The sequence below is a fragment of the Salvelinus fontinalis genome, chromosome 27 (assembly GCF_029448725.1).
Source record: "Salvelinus fontinalis isolate EN_2023a chromosome 27, ASM2944872v1, whole genome shotgun sequence".
Classification (NCBI taxonomy): Eukaryota; Metazoa; Chordata; class Actinopteri; order Salmoniformes; family Salmonidae; genus Salvelinus; species Salvelinus fontinalis.
In genome coordinates, this window is record NC_074691.1 from 20,582,898 (window position 1) to 20,601,866 (window position 18,969).

Consider the following 18,969-nt stretch of genomic DNA (forward strand, 5'->3'; position numbering starts at 1 on the left):
TGGTCTCCTCCAGGACAAGGCCTCCAGGATAGAGCGTATCGTAGGGGAGCACCGTCTGTTCTCCCAGGGTCTGACGGAGCTCCAGAACTGGGTGTCTGAGGCTGAGAGGATCCTGAACACCTGCCTCTCCCCCACCGCCGACAAGACTGTACTGGAGGACAGGATGATACAGCTGGAGGTAGGTATTTAAGACTAGAAGAATGTAATAGAGAGATCTAGGGACTATAGTTTTGCCCAAAGATCGAGAAAAAGTTGCATCACTTTCTCAAAAGTGATTACAAATCAATATCTAACCTATAAATGTGTAGTATCAGGGGTTACCACCCTCGTGTAAACATTCTGAAGCTCTCAAGTTTAGTGTACAACAACTACTCTTGTCTGTGGTTGTGTCTGTGGTTGTAACTGTATCTAAAACTGTGTCTGTGGTTGTATCTGTATTTTAAAATGTGTCTGTGGTTGTAACTGTATCTAAAACTGTGTCTGTGGTTGTATCTTATCTGTGATTGTGTTTCCCCAGGCCCTGTTGGCGGCCCGTCAGGAGAGGGAGATCCAGCTGAAGATGTTGCTGACACGTGGTGAGGCTGTCCAGAGGAACACCTCTGCTGAGGGGGTCCCCGTGGTCCGAAAACAGATCCAGGACCTTAAGGACTCCTGGGACTCTCTGCTGTCCGCCTCTATCCAGTGTAAAAGGTCAGGAGACATATTAATCGGTTAGCCAATTTGACTTTACTCAATCGATTTAATCTAGGGTCAAAAAGGTTAAATGGTAGGAAATATGACAATGTTATCAGGCAATCATTTGACAAAGAAAAATAGGCATTCATTGTATTAGATAGTAATAACAATAATAATATTTGCCATTTAGCAGATGATAAGATTAGTATTAGATTATAATACACTCAAGGTTACTTGTGTTAACACTCCAGTGAGTCTATCCCAGCTTATTTGGTCTGTTGACTTTGTAGGAGAAGCTGGCTCTATCAGTAGCTACAAGTAAAAAAAAAAAGAAGACATTTTTAAAAGTTGGCTGGTCAAAAAGCCACCATTTTTGTAGAACGACCCTAACAGTCAGTAACCCTGAAGAATGAATGTGTGTGTTTCCTGATCCAGTCAGCTGGAGGGGGCCCTGTCCCAGTGGACCAGCTACCAGGAGGATGTGGGCCAGTTTATCATGTGGATGGAGCGCGTGGAGGCCACTCTGGGCTGCTCAGACAGACAGTACTCTGAGATGAGAGACAAGACCGCCAACCTGGGCAAGACCAAGGTACAGTACGGGACTCATTGTAATGGATGGGTGTATACACATTGGTGGTGGATGGAGGGAATCTACACCTTACAATATAAAGGGCTTTGACTCCTGAAAATAACTACAAGCAATCCTGCATCATAACCTTGTAGTGTTGTTGATTTTCACACTAAGAAGCAATCATTTTTTAAAAGTTACATGTTTTAAGTATTTCATCTATCATGTTCTTATGCTGTATCCACAGCTGGTTAATGTGATACTGTATGTGTTTTAGCTTCTATATGAGGAGGTCCTGAGCCATAGCAGTCCATTAGAGACCATCGCTACCAAGGGCTCCAACATGGCTGAACAATACACTACCCATCAGGAGGTACACAGCCTACAGGAGAGATACACCGCCATCACAGACAAGGCCAAGGTACCCACAGCCTTCATAATCCTGTCTTCATGTTTCCATTCATGTCCTTAAACGATTTTGCTCGGTAGTCTTTCCCAGGACTGGGTAATGGCTTAATGAAGTAGCTTTATTTTATTTGTAGGTCACAAGATAACTGAAAAGGCCTAAGAGGCCATTAGAGTTTGGGAACCAATACTTGAAATGGTAACCCAGTCATGTGGTATCTCTACATGGTATCTCTCGTGTCCCAGGCTGCAGTCTATAAGGCTAAGGATCTGGTCCTGGCCCATCAGGAGTACCAGAGGGGGCTGCACATGTTTGAAGACTGGCTGGAGCAGGAGCAGGGAACCCTGGGCTCTCTGTCCCACCCAGAGGGGGATGTGGACACCCTGGAGAACACACTACAGCAGATACAGGTCAGTACAGTACAGACTACTATATGCCTGGTTTGGTGTGGGTCAGTGCTATCCGGGATCCTTGGGACCCTTACATAACCCTAACCTTAACCCTTACCTTAACCATTTTACATTTCAACTTCAATGGGATAGGGACGTCCCAAGGATCCCGGATAGTGTGTCAGTTGGTTTTGAATGAAGAGCTATAGTAGAGCTGTAGCACTGACCAGCTATGTAATGTTGGTTTTTTAATGATCTGAACACATAGTGAAAGCAGAGAGCTTCTGACAGGTTCAGAATAATAATTGATACTGTACATGTACAGTACTGCATCCTGTTGAACTTGATATTGGTATGTTACTGTATCATGGAGCTGGGCGATATGGACAAAAATCCATATCGCGATAAACAGTCACATTTTTTGCAATAACGATAAATCATCTAGAAATACTTTTTGGGAGGTGCTAGAGTTGGGCTATATGGACACAAAGTTATATTGTGATAAATGTAACGATTTTGCTCGATAACAATAAATACAATGATAAAAAAATATATTTTGATGGACAGTTACTTTCCATTATCGGCAGGGCTCTAGATGATTTCTTTCCAGAGATAGTAGCCAATGAGTCAAAAGGGAAGCTATTTCATATAACATATCCAAGGAATGCATGATTGATATTTTGATGTGCAACCTGTCAAAATAAGATCCAGAATGATCAGATTTCATTTGGTCTCTTCAGCGGTACATTGTTGTGCATATTGGCCTACAGGCTATGTTTTTAACCACCTGAGGAAGTGGGAACTCAAAACACTTCGCTAGATTACTAACTCTAAATATGATGTTATTGCTATATAGCCATTTAGGCTAATTGATTAATCTATCAGTAAATGTAGGCCAATGCCTTACAAGTACTTTCCAGCGCTAGGCCTAGACTATACTTGATGTAGGCCTATTCACTGCAAATGGCGCACTCTGCTCTGTTCTGCGGGTGCATCAAAACCATACTACAGTCTACTCCAGTTGTAACGTGGTGCCATGAACTCAATAGTTGTAGTACAATCTACAGGAACGTTGTGTAGCAAAATCACAGAAAAAAATGGCCGTATGCAAAATGCTTCGGTAAGAGAAAGGACATTTTTTGTTAATCTTCCCAGCTCTACTGTATCATCCCGCATCTCTATTTTCTACCTCCATTCTCCCTCTCCTCCACAGCTCCTCCAGGAGCGCTGCTCCCAGGGCCAGTCCCTGCTCTCTTCCCTGCTGTTAAGCAGGGATGGGGTGATTCCGTGGGGCGCGCCTCAGATTGAGGACCGAGCCCTAGACACGGCACAGCGTGAGTGGGGGGCCTACCAGGCCCGGCTGGGGGAGACCAGGGCCACGCTGGGCTCTACCCTGGGCAGGCTCAGGCAGATGGGCCAGAGGTTCCAGAGCCTGGCCCTGTGGCTGGAGGACATGGAAGGGAAGGCCAACATCCGTGGACATCGCAGGTCTGACAGAGCTTCCAAGGATGCCCAGCTAAAGCAGCTCCAGGTAGGGGTTAGATAGAGAGAGGTAAGAGACTGTCTAGTACTGTCGAAGGATCGTTCACACTGTTAGGCTGTGTCTCAATGGTCTCAAACCAACAGGTACAATTTTGGCATGCGATGTCAAAATAACATAATTTTGATTTAAACCATCTACAGTATCTAATTGTAACTCTGTCTTTCTCCGTGAATGGTTGTGCAGCTGTGGCAGGAAGGTGTGCTAGCCCGGCAGAGCGAGGTGGATGGGCTGTCTGCTCTGGCCCAGCAGGTCCTGGAGGAGACCCACATCAGCAGCCGGGTCAGCACCAGAGCCACCCAGCTCACTGCCCGATACCACGCCCTGATTCTCAACATACAGGTGAGACAGTCACCACTGACTGATCTTTCTGATATGAACAAAATGGCTATGTACGTAAGATAACATTGCATTTACACTCATAGCCCAGTTGTCTCGCAATAGATCTTGTTGCAGTGACTTTCATTGTCTTGAGGCTGTACTGTAACACTGCGGTGAAACAACTATGAGAGTTTAGTTGAGCCCCAAAACACACCCAGTACACTCAGAAGCCAGTCTTTTTATTTGTCTGCTCCTCTTGGGAGAACTAAAGGAAAATCAATGGTGCTCCTCTGGTCCTGGGTTTAGTCTGTAATTAAACGCTACAGAAGGCAATCTCACACTCCTCACACACACTGCTGGAGCCTAGAGTGGAGGGGCTGTGCCGGCGAAGCCATTGATTTTTACACCTACAGTAGCACCTCTCGCTCTCACACACACACATTTTCTCTCAAGTGTGCTTGTGAAAGCAAGCAAACATGCACGCACGCACACACACACACACACACACACAAACACTCACTCTTTCTGTCACACTCCCACCCTTTCTCTCTACTCTCTCTCGCTCACACACACACAATTGTTCTGTGTGAAATGTGTGGCCATATGGGCCGCGGTACAGAGCTGTTACCTCCGTCTCCATCTCTGCAGTAAAGGTGTGCACTCAGCACTATCAGCTAATTGGAGCTTCACGCCACGGGATCTGCAAGTCAAGTGGATTATGTGCCAAATCCATAAAAAGACCTCATTCATAGCCATACAATCTAAGTCAAGTGGATGTCAAACCCCCCATAAAAACGGAGATATCGTCAAATGAATGATGTGTCAATAACACAATTTTAAAAATAATAATATCCAAATCCAAGACATGAAAAAAAATCTGTGGAAGGAATAAGGAATAAAAATATTTTCAGGTGTCGAGTTTCATGGTTCTGGGGTGATGCAAGCTGTCTGATGTCACTCATTCTTTTATCCAATCTGCTTTTAGGAGACCATCAAGCAGCTGAAGGAGGAGCTTAGGAGCATCGAGGAGGCAGAGAAACTCTGTGTGTCCTTCTCTGATTGGCTTAGATCAGCCCAGAATAACTTCAGAACCGTGACAGCCAGCACGGAGGCTCTGGACCGGGTTGCCATGGAGAGGAAGATGAAGAAAGTAGAGGTACTGAACACAGACACACCTGGTAGAGTAGGGTTCAACGTGGCTCCTTTTCTGTTCACTTACTGTACAATATTAGATTTCTGCTATAGAACCCCGGCATACACTAGTTGGTAGCTTCATTTAGTGGTATTGGTACAGAACCCTGAGGTACACCTCCTCGCTAGAGTGCCCTGATAAAAGTGAATTAAGCTTGCTTGTGCTATATTACACAGAAATGATTAGTCTTACTCTAGGTAGTTTCACAGCAGTCAGCTTGTGAAACTTGGAGTTACATTGTGTTGTTTAAGTGTTCCCTTTATTTTTTGAGCAGTGTATATTGTAGTACAGAAACACAGGAAAGCCTCTTTACAATCTGCCATGTTAGCCAGCAAAAAATGTATTTGCTTGCCAAGCAACATAAGGTGCTTGTTCATTACATCAACATGAAAGTTTGCTTAGCCAGTTTGGCTTGGGTTGCAGATATTTGCATGTAAGGTTAGAAAACGCATTCAGTACCTAAATATAAGGACTTGACAAGATAGTTCCCTGTCTCTCTCTTATCTGACGTTGCTCTTCTTAAGTTGATAAGACATTGATTTATATATTAGTGTCCGTGCGCACACTTCATAAAACATCAAAATATCTGCAGTAGTTGACTTGTCACAATTCATATTGAGTGTGAAGAGGAAGGAGAGAGAGAGTGTGTGTGTATTGATCGTGTCTTTATGAAGACAAAGCGGGAGCGGCTTTAGAGGATGCTCTGTAGCAGAGAGAGCCCTCCCACTGTGAAACAGAGGATGAAGAAGCACCAGTGTCAGGAGCCTGCTGGCACAGACACTGTAATTGATGCAATGCCCTTCCCGCTCCGCATCACACACACACACACACGCAGTCACACACATGTAGACACACACACACACACACACACACACACACACACACACACACACACACACACACACACACACACACACACACACACACACACACACACACACACACACATGCAGACACACACACACACACACACACACAGTCACACACACGCACGCACGCACACACACACACACACGCACACACACACACACACACACACACACACACACACACACACACACACACACACACACACACACACACACACACACACACACACACACACACACACACACACTCACACTCACACACACACACGCAGTCACACACACGCAGACACACACACACAAACACAGACAGACAGACTCCTTCCCGCCAGACACACACCCAGGCTTTGCAGTAATCCATGTCTGGGATCGATCTCCCTCTCTGCATAGGAACAGAGGACATGTTGTCGTCACATGTGTTCTGGTGGCACTGCAGACTGCAGACTAATACCAGACATCAGCCACACAGGGGAATTAGACGGAACCCAGTGTGAGGAGGGGAGACTAACGTGATAATCAGCATAACTGATCGATCCACTCCTGCTGGATTGAGTGACAGAATGATGTAGGCTTTGTACAGTTATTGGTCATAGATGTGGCCAATTATAGATCTCCATAGTGACTAATTTGCAGTTTTTCCATAATTATTTCTCAGAGAGCTTTATGACTATGCTAAATGCAATGTGTTTGGATTTAAATATCTTTCTGTACTGTAGAATATAATAGGTACAACCCTAGCCCTCTACAGAACATACTGTGCTGACAGTCAGTTTGAGTATGAGAATTATACTGCTGGCAGTTTAATACACTGCAGCATCAGTGGAGGCTGCTGAGGGGAGGACAGCTCATAATAATGTCTGGAATGGAGCGGATGGAATGGCACCATACACATGGAAACCATGTGTTTGATGTATTTGATACAAGTCCACCTATTCTGCTCCAGCCATTACCACGAGCGCGTTCTCCCCAATTAAGGTGCCACCAACCTCCTGTGTGCCGCATTCATAGACAACTCCACACTACATCACTACAATGACATTGGTAAGAGTCTATGATGGAACTAGTGGAGACTGTAGCTACACTTGTCAGTTACCAACAACAGCTGTGTGTACATGGTATTATTAGACACATAAAGGCAGCTGGTGTTATTAGCAGTCTCATACAAACCTGCACATCTTGTTTAGTGTGTCAGATGGAGAAGGCAGAGGAACGTGTGTAGACCGAGACAGACCGGGTTAGTATGATCAACAGCAGTAGCAGCAGAGCTGAGGCCATTATTATATAGGTCTCCTGTGATGATAAAAACTCCATGGTATCCTATAGAATAAAGTAATAAAGTATGTGCTTGGAGAGGGGGTGTGTATGCATGCGTGCCTCTGTGTGTGTGTGTGTGTGTGTGTGTGTGTGTGTGTGTGTGTGTGTGTGTGTGTGTGTGTGTGTGTGTGTGTGTGTGTGTGTGTGTGTGTGTGTGTGTGTGTGTGTGTGTGTGTGTGTGTGTGCACATGTGTGTGTGTGCGTGCGCATGTGTGTGTGTGCGTGCGCATGTGTGTGTGTTGGTTGGTTGCTGTGGAAACCCCCGCTGCCTCTGTCCATTATAAGGACCCGGTAATTGGCCCTCCTTTCATATTTCTCACCGGGGTCTCACCGGGGTCTCACCGTGCAGGTGTCAGCTTACCTGCCGTGTTCAAAGACTTTCCAGGAAAAGTGGAGCTTCTCAAACACTGTCGGTGAAACCCCAGGTGGCCGGGATAGCAGGGTTGTTGGCGGAACAAAGGAATGTGTGTTGGTGTGTGGAATGTAGCTAGAATCACACATACAAGATGAATGTGAGACTTGCTGAGAATATTTGGAATGAAAATAAATGCGTTTGTGTAGAAGTTTACATGCAGGCAAACCTAATTATCTTGGCAACAGTCTTTTTTTCTATTGACATTCAATCCAATTGTATTTGTTTAGAACTTATTACAAATTGTGTGTGTATTCATGCATGTCTGTGAGTATGCACACATGCACACACACTATTTCGACAAATTCTCTTTCATGTCTTTTTGTATAGATTGCATCACTGTGTACACTGAGGTATACAGTACTGTAAACATATCACACATTCGTTCTCTGTGTCTCTATGACCTCTCTCTCCTCCAGACTCTCCAGGCTGAGCTTCAGCAGGGCCATGGCCTGCTCAAGGCCCTCAGGGAGCGGGCAGAGCGGGCTGCAGGCTTCCTGGAGGAGGCTGGAGCTGAGGGGCTGGGAGGGGAGGTGGAGGCCAGGCTAGCCCAACTGGAGGAGCTAGCCGGTGGGCTGCGGCAGGAGCACTGCACCCTGGAGAGGGCTGTGTGTCTGGCCAAGGAGTTCCAGGACAGGTACAAGGCCCAGGCCCAGTGGGTGGTGGAGACCAGAGCAATGCTCAGTGCCCCCCTGGAACCTAAAGCTGAACTGTACCAGAAGAGAGCACAGCTGGCCAAGTACAAGGTACGGTACCTCTGTAACCCCTCACCCTCAGTTCTTTGAGAAGATGTGCCATATACTTTGTTGGTCCTACAGTTAAAAAATAAACGCATCAAACCCTAAATAGCATAACGGTCTCCCTCCTTCCTTACCTCCCTCCACCAGGCCTTGTTGCAGACGGTCCAGTCCCATGACTCGGCAGTGAGGTTGGTGGTGGAGAAGGGAGAGTCTCTGCTGCTTTCAGTCCAGTACCCCTCCATCAGAGACAACATGAACAGACTACAGACGGACTACACTGAGCTCTGCAACGCTGCCACTGTGAGGATTTATTATTACTGATGTATTTTTAAAGACGTCCCAAGTATAAATACAGTAAAGTACACACATTAAAGAGTAAAAAGTCATGTTTTTTAGACTACTGCAAACTTCCAGGAGTAGGGCAGTCAAGGAGTTGGTCTGATGGTCAAATGTGATGTCATCAGTCTCCCCCTTGCTTGAGGAACAATAGAGTAGCAATAGAGAACAAAAGAGGACCCCCCCCCCCCACCCCCCCCCACCCCTACTTGTGCCATGTCTTGTCTGACCTGTACCAACTATTGAGATGTACCTTTGTTAAGTAAATCTGGTGTTACATGATGTGAAAATGAGACTGGAGGGCCACTTTAACCAGGTCCTCTTAATGGGACTTTGATTACACCTTTCTGAGTGCTATTGTATAGTGGTTACCAATACAGTAGATGTTTGGACTACTTCAGCTATTACTAGTTAGTAACTTGGTACTGTTGGTACTATTGCTAAAATATAGTAGCACTGTTGAGACTTGTTGCTGGTTTGATAATCACTATTATGGTCACTGCTAGGACTGCTACCGACGTGTGTTTGTGGGCCTGTGTGTGAATGCTTAATGTGTGTGTATGCTTGTGTGAATGACAATGTGTGTGTCTCAGGCCCATGTGCAACGCCTGGAGGGCCAGGTGAAGGAGCAGGAAGTGTACCACGTGGAGCTACAGGAAGTGGAGAGGTGGCTGCTGCAGATGTCCAGCAGGATGGTGACCCCTGACCCCGCAGCTGGCGGAGGCCTGGAGGCAGCCACTCAGCAGCTGGCCAGTCACAAGGTGACAAATCAGACAGTGTTATTAATTACACTAATCCAATGGCTTTTTCATAGTGTTTTTATTTTATTTGCTATTGAAAAGGCATCCCGAATCACCTAATTTAGGCATGCCAGGTTCTAGCCTATAACAATCAAGTAATAACAGTGTTCATCCTTTTATCTCATGAGCAGGACACAGATATCTCTGTATGATAGCCACATTTCTTTCTCTCTTTGTTCGATTTGACCTACCCTCAAGTTCATCCATCCAATCTGATCCTTTGGCTCAGCATGCACTCTTGTCTATTTGATGTCCACCATGTTCTTCAACCAAACCCCAAACCCCTCACTAACCCAAAGAGTGCTTGGCTCCGTTCCTCCTCTCCCCCCTGGTCCAGGCCATCATGGAGGAGATAGCAGGCTTTGAGGACCGCCTGGCTGGGCTGAAGGAGAGGGGAGATGACCTGGTGGAGGGCTGCAGTGAGCGTGTGCAGAGCAGGCTGAGACAGCAGGTCCAGGCTCAGCAGCAAGGCACCCGAGACAGCTACTCTGCCATCTGCAGCACGGCACAGAGAGTGAGTACTGCGGGGGGGGGGGGGGGGTCTGGGGGGGGGTACCCACATTAAGACGTCCTTCAATTCAAATTATAATGAGCCAAATATATATAATTTTGTGCACAGACTACAACACACACCAACATAGTCTCTCCATCAACACTGCAGTAGCCCAGCCACTCACTTAATCCCAACCCATACAAACACCTAAACCTTCCTCCCAAGACAGCCCGTGACTGCCAACCAAATGTTCCTTGCCAAATAAGGCCCGCCAAAGCAGAGCACAACCACCAATGCCAACACAGACCAATAGTACCAGCCAAGCCACTATCTCAATCTTACCTTATTTCTCCCTCCTTGCTCTCCCCGTCAACTTGATTTTATCACTCTTGGCCAAAATAGCCAAATCGATTCTGTCATCTTGGCAAGCCCTATACCGCTCGTCCACACTGTCAACAGCTCACCTCCCAGTACAGCCCTATTCAGCCAATCTGCTAACCCGTGTGATCCAGCCACACTTTATCAACACCCTTCTGCCAATTTTACAACTGCCGATCCAGCCTTGCCATGCCATGCCATGCCTGCCAACTTAGTCCCAAACTCCCAGGCCTATATCCCTCTAACCCAGCCACCTTGCCAACCCTCGTACCCCTGCTGCCAACCATGCCAGGCCTTGTGCCAACCCATGTCTATCACGGATCATACCCCTCAGGGCTCTCATATTAACTATGTCAATCATGTCCTGCTGTTATTCTCTCCCCTGTAGGGCAGCGCCGCCTCTACATTCAACACCTGTCAAACAAAACACTATTTAGCTATTTACCAGCCAGACGTTTATTGTTTATGAAAGGGACTTGGGAATAGAAGGGTTTTTGATTTATGGAAATGTGTTAATGTCTTTCATAGGGTGTTTTCTCCATCCATTACAATAGTTTTCCTGGCACAGGCCAGGGCATTGCAATGTAGAAGAAGGTACTACTCACTGTACTAATCTGTTTGATTTAGATAGACATCGATTTGATCTCTTTTACCCCTCTATCTTTTCATCCATCTATCTCTCTTTCTCTCTTGTTTTCAATCTCTCTCTCTCTCTCTCTCTCTCTCTCTCTCTCTCTCTCTCTCTCTCTCTCTCTCTCTCTCTTTCTCTCTCTCTCTCTCTCTCTCTTTCTCTCTCACTCTCTCTCCCCCTTCCCTCTCCCCCAGGTGTACCAGAGTTTGGACCGTGAGTTGCAGAGGCATGTCAGTCTGCAGGATGCTCTGCAGCAGTGTCAGACATGGCTGGTGTCAGTCTCAGAGGAACCAGAACCAACTGCACATCTCCCTCTCAGCCTGGAGGAGGCGCTACAGCAGGTCACTCACCAACACTACACTTATTACCTATCTGGCTGGCATACTTTCAAAGTGGCTTATTCAAAACAGTAGCTAGATACAATGCCTACTCTGATATACTGAACTGGGATTACAGTATGAACTGGTGAACTAGGGTTTTAATCATGTATAATATGTTATTATTTTTATAATTATTATATATAACACATTAACATTATATGATGAATATAATTTCATACTTCGTTTGCAATTGCAAATGGGAAGGTCGTATTCAATTGAATAGCGCCATTCACTCCTGAAGTGTAATGGTTTACGTGTTGATTGGTCTCTCACCTGCTGTACTGTCCAGGTGAAGCATGAGCGGACTCTCCAGGAGCAGGCCAGTACCTACCTACAGCTGGTGTGTTCTACCTGTGACCTTTCAGAGCAGAGGGTGAGGGAGACCGCCCAAGACATCCAGCAGGTCAAACTACAGGTGAGTACATCTCAGTACGGCCACAGCCACAAACTGCATTGGGAATGTATTGACCGGACATTGGTTTCTATGTGTCGATATGGCATTACAATGTCAATCAATAAACATCAGCTGACAAACTGTACAGCTGATTACCAGTGAATACTGTGTTTCAAGCATTATGCAACATTCCAATCCTTAACATACCTCAGACATAAAGCTTCCGTCTCCCCTGTGTATGTAGATCGAGGAGAGGATGCTGGTGTGTGAGGAGGTGGCAGAAAGCTGGAGGGACGTTCAGGAGCAGCGGGCTGATCTGGAAGCTCAACTCAGAGAGACAGAGCAGCAGCTGCAGAACCTCTCCAGGAGACCGGCTGAACTGGAGCCCAAGATCACCCAGAACCAACTGGATCAGGCACAGGTCAGTACTGGGTGTAGTCATCTGTTAGCTTATTTATACTGAATGGATGGATGGATGGATGGATGGATGGGTGACCACTTGTGAAGTGTAATGGTTTAGGTGTTAATTGACCAGATGGATGGGTGGATGGATGGATAGATCAACACTTGCATTGTTGTTTCATGGCTACTGGCTCTAAAACAGTCTACCAGTCAAACACAATGACCTGAGCAGAAAGCATTGACAGTACAATACTAATACCATCTTCATTCTATCAGGAGTTTCTCCAGCAGCTCAGAGTGAGGCAGGTCGACGTCACCCAGCTGAGTGAGGCTGTGGCTGGGCTGACGGAGGGCCAGTCCTCCCCTGCCCTGGAGGAGATGGGAGGTCTGAGGAAGGCCTGGGAGGAGTTGGGGCAGAGGGCTGAGGAGCTGGAGGGGCAGAGGGGTGAGGACATGCAGAGGAGCGGGGAGTACCATGACTGTGTGGCTGCCGTGGAGGAACTTTTCCACCAGGTGTCCAGAGAGTGGGACTACCTGGCCAGGTATGACGAAGCTGGACACACAAACGCACGCACGCCAAACACACACACACACACACACTGTTCAAAGTGTGGACTCATACAGTAATACCTCCTCTTCCTATCCCCCTCCCTGTGTTTGTGTCTCAGGGCGGACACAGAGAGCACCAGTGAGCACCTGGAGGCTCTGAGAAAGCTGTGTTGTGACCTGGAGGACCAGAGAGGAACTCTAGAGGAGCTGAGGGACCAGAGACAGGCTGTCCTGCCACGCCTCAGCCTGCTGGACAAGGAGCTGGTCAAACAACAGGTGCTGTAAAAACTCCCTTCAGTTTGGTAAAACCTAAGTCAATTCCCACTTTATTATCCTGCATGTGTTTTCCTGATAATGTATGTGATCAATATTTAAGCACTGCCAACAATATCTCTGAATAACTATCCATGAGTTTCTACTAAAGACTTTTTTTGTCCAGGTGGGCCACTTGGAGAAGCGCTGGTCCCAGCTGGATAGCCTGATCCAGGGGAAGATCCAGGACTCTTCCCAGACTCTGGAGGACCTTGGTCGGGTGGAAGCCCAGCTGAGGGAGGCCCGGGAGTGGATGGAGGAGCAGCGTCCTGCCCTAACATCAGCCCTGAAGACCAGCCCTCCTCCAGACCTGGCCCAGAGCTTCCTGTTCGACCACCTGAGTGTGTGTGTGGAGCTGGAGGCCCGGGGGCAGCTGCTGGGCCAGGCAGTGAGCGAGGCCCAGCGCGTGGCCTCTAGGCTGGGGCTGAGCGAGAGGAGACGCCTGCAGGAGCTGGTACTCCAGGCCGAGGGAGAAGTAGAGGCACTGGGGGCCAGGGTGAGCCAGCGGAGGAAGTACCTCAGCAAGGTTTGTAGTCATATTGATTTTCATGTCTGTAATAATCTTGTTTTAATTTACATACACTTTATTTTATTTATACATTTTTCTGCAGTAGTGCTTAGTAGTTTTATGAATCTTTTTTTATAATGTGGAACCTGCTCTCTCCTTAAAATTGTGGACTGATGGAATGGTGGTTTAAATCTCAATTATTTCAAGGCACTCAAATAAAAATATGACAAAAAAGAAAAGTGCTTTTTAAATAAAAAGTGTGATTGTTATTTTCTAGGCCTTCACAGAGCGGACCCAGTTCCTCCAGGCTGTGGGGAGGGCTCTGTCCTGGGTCCAGCAGCAGGAGAGGAAGGCTTTAATGGACGACCACGTGGCTCTCCTCCCTGATGACCTGACCAAGCAGGTGGTGACGTGCCGAGCAGTCCAGAGAGGTCTGCGGGCCTACCAGGGGGAGTTGGCCTCTCTGTGGGCCCAGGGTCGTGACCTGGAGAGGGACGCCACGGATCAGGAGCGGGGGGAGACCGTGACCAGGCTGGAGGAGCTCCAGAGGGTCTTTGAGACGGCCTTCCAGAGAACCACCCATCGCCTGCAGGACCTGGACAGAGCCCTGACCTCCAGGAAGTACTTCAAGGTTGACCTGGATAGGACGTGTCACTGGCTGAGACGGGCAGATGGCATTACGTTCCCCGAGATTGACTTCACCTGCAACGCTGATGACGATTTGGAACTACAGGGTCGACTGGCGAAGTTCCAGAACGTTCTAGAGCAGGCGTCGGAATACGAGAATCTCCTACTCATCGTCCAGAGGGTGGGGCAGGAGATTCTCCCCTCGCTAAACGAGGTAGACCACTGCTACCTGGACGAAAAGCTCAACGCCCTCCCTCAACAATACAACAGCATCCTAGCGTTAGCCAAAGAGAAGAGGGACAGGATCCAGCAGGCTATCCTAGAGAGAAAGGACTACGACTGCTTCTTCAACGTCACTTGTAGAGCATTGGAGGAGCTTCAGGAGCAGTTAGACGGTTTAGCGATACGGACAGTCAGTATTCAAGAACAGGAAGTTGTTCATCTCCGTGACGACCATAGAGATCTGTCTGAAAGCCTGGCTCAGCTCAGCCCTGCGGTGAGAGAGCTGAGGAGGAAGACTGAGGGGTTTCTCAGCAGGGGCCAACGATGCCATGCTGAGGAGACAGAACAGCTGGTTAACCTCCATGACAATCTGAAGAGGACCATTAACCAGAGACTGAAACATCTTAACGACTCATTGAAAACATTGGCAGAGTATAATGCAACATCAGCAAAACTAGACTCTGAGTTGAAGTCAGTGAAAGAGCAGTTCACTAGAATGAAGTCAGACTCAGACACCAAATTAGGTGGCACAGAGAGACTGACAAATCTTTACACACTGCTGGAAGATCTGGAAAGGATGGGCTCTCACCTGGAGAGACTCACCCAACATACAGAAGACCTGGGATTGAACTGTGATCCTGCCGCCATCCAGGCCTCCAGAGAGGTAGTGACCTCGCATCACAAAGAGTTGCAGTCCGTAAGGTCGGAAGTAAAAGATTGTGTTACAGAATGTGAAAACTGTCTCAAGAAGGACAAAGAATTTGAGAAAGAAATTGGGCGGACATCAGATTGGCTGAAGAGTCTGAGGAAGAAGCTTGGGGAACCATTGACCCTTCCAGAGGTGAAAGTTGAGATGGTAGAGGAGGAGGTCAGGAGACTGAAGGTGGTAGAGGAAGAGGTGCAGTCCAGACTGAGGGTAGCAGATGCCATGGGCAGCAGGGAGAAGCAGAGATTCAGCAGTAGAAATGAGGCCTGTCCTGCCCATGTGGAGGCTAACCTGGAGGAGCTGGTTAAACTGAGGGCTGACGTCCAACAAGCACTTAGAACCAAGCAGGTAAATATACTATACTATTGTGTAATGTATGTGTACACACTGGATCTAAAGATAATGTTAAAAATGAGCATAAGATATGAAATCTTGTTTTTCTACGATGTTGTAAATCATAACTGTTGGCTGAAGTAGCTGAAAAGGGAGCCTTGTTTTTACATAAACCTAGTCTATCATTGATGATCTGACTCATCTGTAATAACCTCTCCCCCATGTTATCAATATTAACAGGCTTTGTCTGAAAGGACATTCATAACAGACCAGTTACATTAATATTGTCATGATCTCGCGATAAGTAGTTGAGTTATTTATCTGAGTAGTCTCATGATGATTTAATCCGTTCTCCTAGTGAATTCCTTATCCTGGATACATTCATCCCCTGATAACTGATACATTCTCTCATTAGCAGTGAGTGAGTGGTTGCTACTCATTATCCTCTCGACCTTTGGCATACACTAAGCACTTTAACTGGGAATAGATTACTTTCCAATGAAAAGTCCAACACATTCATTCATTTTGTGTGGACTTTAGCTGAGCCTGGATCAGACTCTGTCCCTGGTCCAGAGGCACCAATCCACCCAGCAGTCAGCCCGCAAGTGGCTTGACGAAGCTGGGGCTTTTCTCCAGAGAACCACGCTGGGAATAGAGCTGGAGAACCAGACAGAGAGCCTCAGGGAGCTGGAGGAGATCTCAGCCCAGGAACCGGCCTTCATGGCTAAACTAGATGAGCTGGAGACCCTGGGTGCTCAGCTGGATGGTCTGGTGGGGCTGGGAGTGACGAAGAAGATGAAAGAAAGTGAAAGAAAGAAAGAAGGTGTGGAGGTAATGCGACAGAAGGGGTCAGAGGTCAATGAGCAGCTGAAGGGTTACCGGGAGGATCTACAGAGGTAAGGTCTCACATGGTGTGAGTGTGCGATGCGTGCATGTGTTACAGAATCTAACTGCTCTAAAATGAATGTGTCATCTGTAGCTGTGCTGCTCAGTGGAGCTCCTTCCAGACGGAGAGAGAGGAGCTGATTGGACAGATGAATGAAACAGGAAGTATGATGACTGCGTTCCCCTCGGCTAAGGCAGCCAATAGCCAGGAGGCTGAGGACAAACTCCAGAGTTACAAGGTAAGCTATGACTGTTTATGACTTATTATCAATGTTTTCTTTCACTGAATTTCTGTAATTTCTGTTGTAAATTTGTGGAAGTTCTGACCTCTGATTTCTTCTGCTCTCTCTCTCTCTCTCTCTCTCTCTCTCTCTCTCTCTCTCTCTCTCTCTCTCTCTCTCTCTCTCTCTCTCTCTCTCTCTCTCTCTTCTTCTCTTCTTGCAACTTAAACTTCCCTCTCTCGTCTCATCTCTCTAGTCTCTGTTGATTCTGATTGATGGGTGTGAACCCACCCTGACTGGCCTGAAAGAGAAGGCCACAGATTTGGCTCTGGTTGGGTCTGAGTCCAGCAAAGCTGCCATTGGTCACTCTGTGTCATCTTTATGGCAACGTTGGACCCGCCTGTGCAGCGTGGCGCGAGCCCAGGAGAGAGCTCTGGAGGACACAGCTCGGGACTGGAGGAGCTTCAGGGAGAAGGTAGGAGATCTGTCTATATCAACATACAGTATGTGTATATTAGCTTGGGAAAATGTAGTTATTGTAGTACTACATATACTACATATGTAGTATTCCAGCAGGCACATTGGCAATTTGAACACTTTAGGCTACCTGTGGTTTTCAGCAGCTAACAGCTTCAGTCCACGTATTTTCAAATACATTCCATAAAACAGTGCTCCCCTTGTTGATACTTTTGAGGAGTGGGTTGAGGCTCAGCCTTTATGCCTCTGAGATCAGTAGTTACTCTAAGAATTTGTACTGCTGTGGATTTAGGTCACTTCTGTTGGATGTTAGCTCAGATACAGCCACTACTCAGTGGGTGTACACTGATGTAATTCTAGGCATCAGGCCAGCGATGAGCTCCCGCCAAAGCCTTCCATCCACTTTCAACTCACAAGGGCTCCCACAAAGCACTACTCCTTAACAGGAAATTATGTCATCAGATAGGAAATGCTCACATCCTTTGATGTGACGTGTTCTTGTTGCCCGGGGCCTTTCTTTGGGGCCATTGTTCAACTGGACATGACATCACCGTTATAAATGACTGGGTCAGTTTCCTGTGGCTGGTTCTATGCACCACAACAGGAAGAACAAGGACAACACAAAAGGACTTAAAGAAAGAATGAACTAGAAGAGAGAAGTAACCACCGAGCTCCAGAGTTTTGGTCTAACCTAATCAGTACACTGTTGTAACTTAATTAACAATTGCTTAACAAGTACCTTGGCTAACATGTCACAAAATATACATTTCTACGAAAAAACATTCCTGAATTTCTATTGACATGTTTCTGTTCAGCATGAAATATTTCTGCCTCTGTCCTCAGATGGAGAAGGTACGGTCTGTGTCAGTAGACCTTCATGCTCGTGTGCCAGACAGCACAGTGGAGAAGGCAGCCACCAGGGCGGCGCTACAGAACCTGTTGGAATACCATGACTCCTTCAGCCTGGAGGTGGAGAGAGAGCAGTCAGCCCTGGCCCTGCTGGGGCAAAACACACTCAGCCTGATAGGAGAGGACCAGGAGGAAGAGGAAATGGAGATGGAGAAAACTGACAAGACTAGAGAAGAGACACCCTGTCTGAAGGAGATCAGGAGTATGCTGGAGATGTATGAGAGGTAAACGCGGGGGGGGGGGGGGGGGGGGGGGATAATTCTGCATTTGTGCTATGGCTAAATGTATTATATTGGTTCTACTAAATTATCGCTACTGTGTTGACGGTGAAGGAGGTTTGAGATGAAAATCAAATTTCTATGTAATAAGACAATGAGGTATCATCTTATGTCATGTGTGTCCCCAGCCTGGTGCTGCAGGTCCTTGGTAGCAGAGCCCAGGTGCAGCAGGAGCTGAGGGAGAGGGAGGATGTGGAGAGGGAGCTAGGACTGGTGAAGGGATGGATCCAGGACACCAGGGGACTGCTACTGAGCCCTTCATCTGACCTGGACTCACTGCTGCATGAGCTAGAGGTACGAGTGTGTAGACTCACAATCACAATCACACACACACACACACACACACAGACCGCTTAACCTGTTTAAAAACACACTTTTACCTTATCCAAAAAGTCTGCAGCCAGTAGTAAACACTTATTGTCAATATATCACACAGACAGCCCATGGTGAGGTCATCAGTAGGCGCCAGAGTGTGGAGAGGATGGTGGAGCTGCAGCAGAACAAGTATCAGGACCTCCAGACAGCCCTGCCCTCTGAACTGAGCATGCAGCTGGCTGAGGTGACACTCGCCCTGGGCTCCGCTGAGGACCAGGTACCCTCCCCCTCTGGAACTAGTGTTGGCTTCCATACTCTGTCTATGGGTGATCTTCGTTAGTTAGTTAAAAAGTTTGTTAGTTATACTACTTATTATATAAATCTGTTGTA

At 47.1% G+C, this 18,969-nt stretch overlaps 1 protein-coding gene across 10 annotated transcripts in view; it reads left to right on the plus strand.

Annotated features, from left to right (window-relative positions):
* Positions 1-18,969, plus strand: part of syne1a (spectrin repeat containing, nuclear envelope 1a) — a 202,944-nt gene that overhangs the window by 98,551 nt on the left and 85,424 nt on the right. For all 10 annotated transcript variants that reach the window (XM_055885241.1, XM_055885242.1, XM_055885240.1 and 7 more), the window contains 25 exons: positions 14-178; positions 518-690; positions 1,111-1,264; positions 1,521-1,664; positions 1,895-2,059; positions 3,252-3,569; positions 3,765-3,920; positions 4,885-5,055; positions 8,103-8,429; positions 8,571-8,723; positions 9,353-9,520; positions 9,897-10,073; positions 11,256-11,402; positions 11,731-11,856; positions 12,080-12,256; positions 12,514-12,779; positions 12,906-13,062; positions 13,226-13,624; positions 13,884-15,509; positions 16,035-16,390; positions 16,474-16,618; positions 16,857-17,075; positions 17,921-18,210; positions 18,393-18,558; positions 18,701-18,856. In XM_055885241.1, the coding sequence (XP_055741216.1) occupies positions 14-178; positions 518-690; positions 1,111-1,264; positions 1,521-1,664; positions 1,895-2,059; positions 3,252-3,569; positions 3,765-3,920; positions 4,885-5,055; positions 8,103-8,429; positions 8,571-8,723; positions 9,353-9,520; positions 9,897-10,073; positions 11,256-11,402; positions 11,731-11,856; positions 12,080-12,256; positions 12,514-12,779; positions 12,906-13,062; positions 13,226-13,624; positions 13,884-15,509; positions 16,035-16,390; positions 16,474-16,618; positions 16,857-17,075; positions 17,921-18,210; positions 18,393-18,558; positions 18,701-18,856 (6,501 nt within the window). The remainder of the gene's footprint in view (positions 1-13; positions 179-517; positions 691-1,110; positions 1,265-1,520; positions 1,665-1,894; positions 2,060-3,251; positions 3,570-3,764; positions 3,921-4,884; positions 5,056-8,102; positions 8,430-8,570; positions 8,724-9,352; positions 9,521-9,896; positions 10,074-11,255; positions 11,403-11,730; positions 11,857-12,079; positions 12,257-12,513; positions 12,780-12,905; positions 13,063-13,225; positions 13,625-13,883; positions 15,510-16,034; positions 16,391-16,473; positions 16,619-16,856; positions 17,076-17,920; positions 18,211-18,392; positions 18,559-18,700; positions 18,857-18,969) is intronic.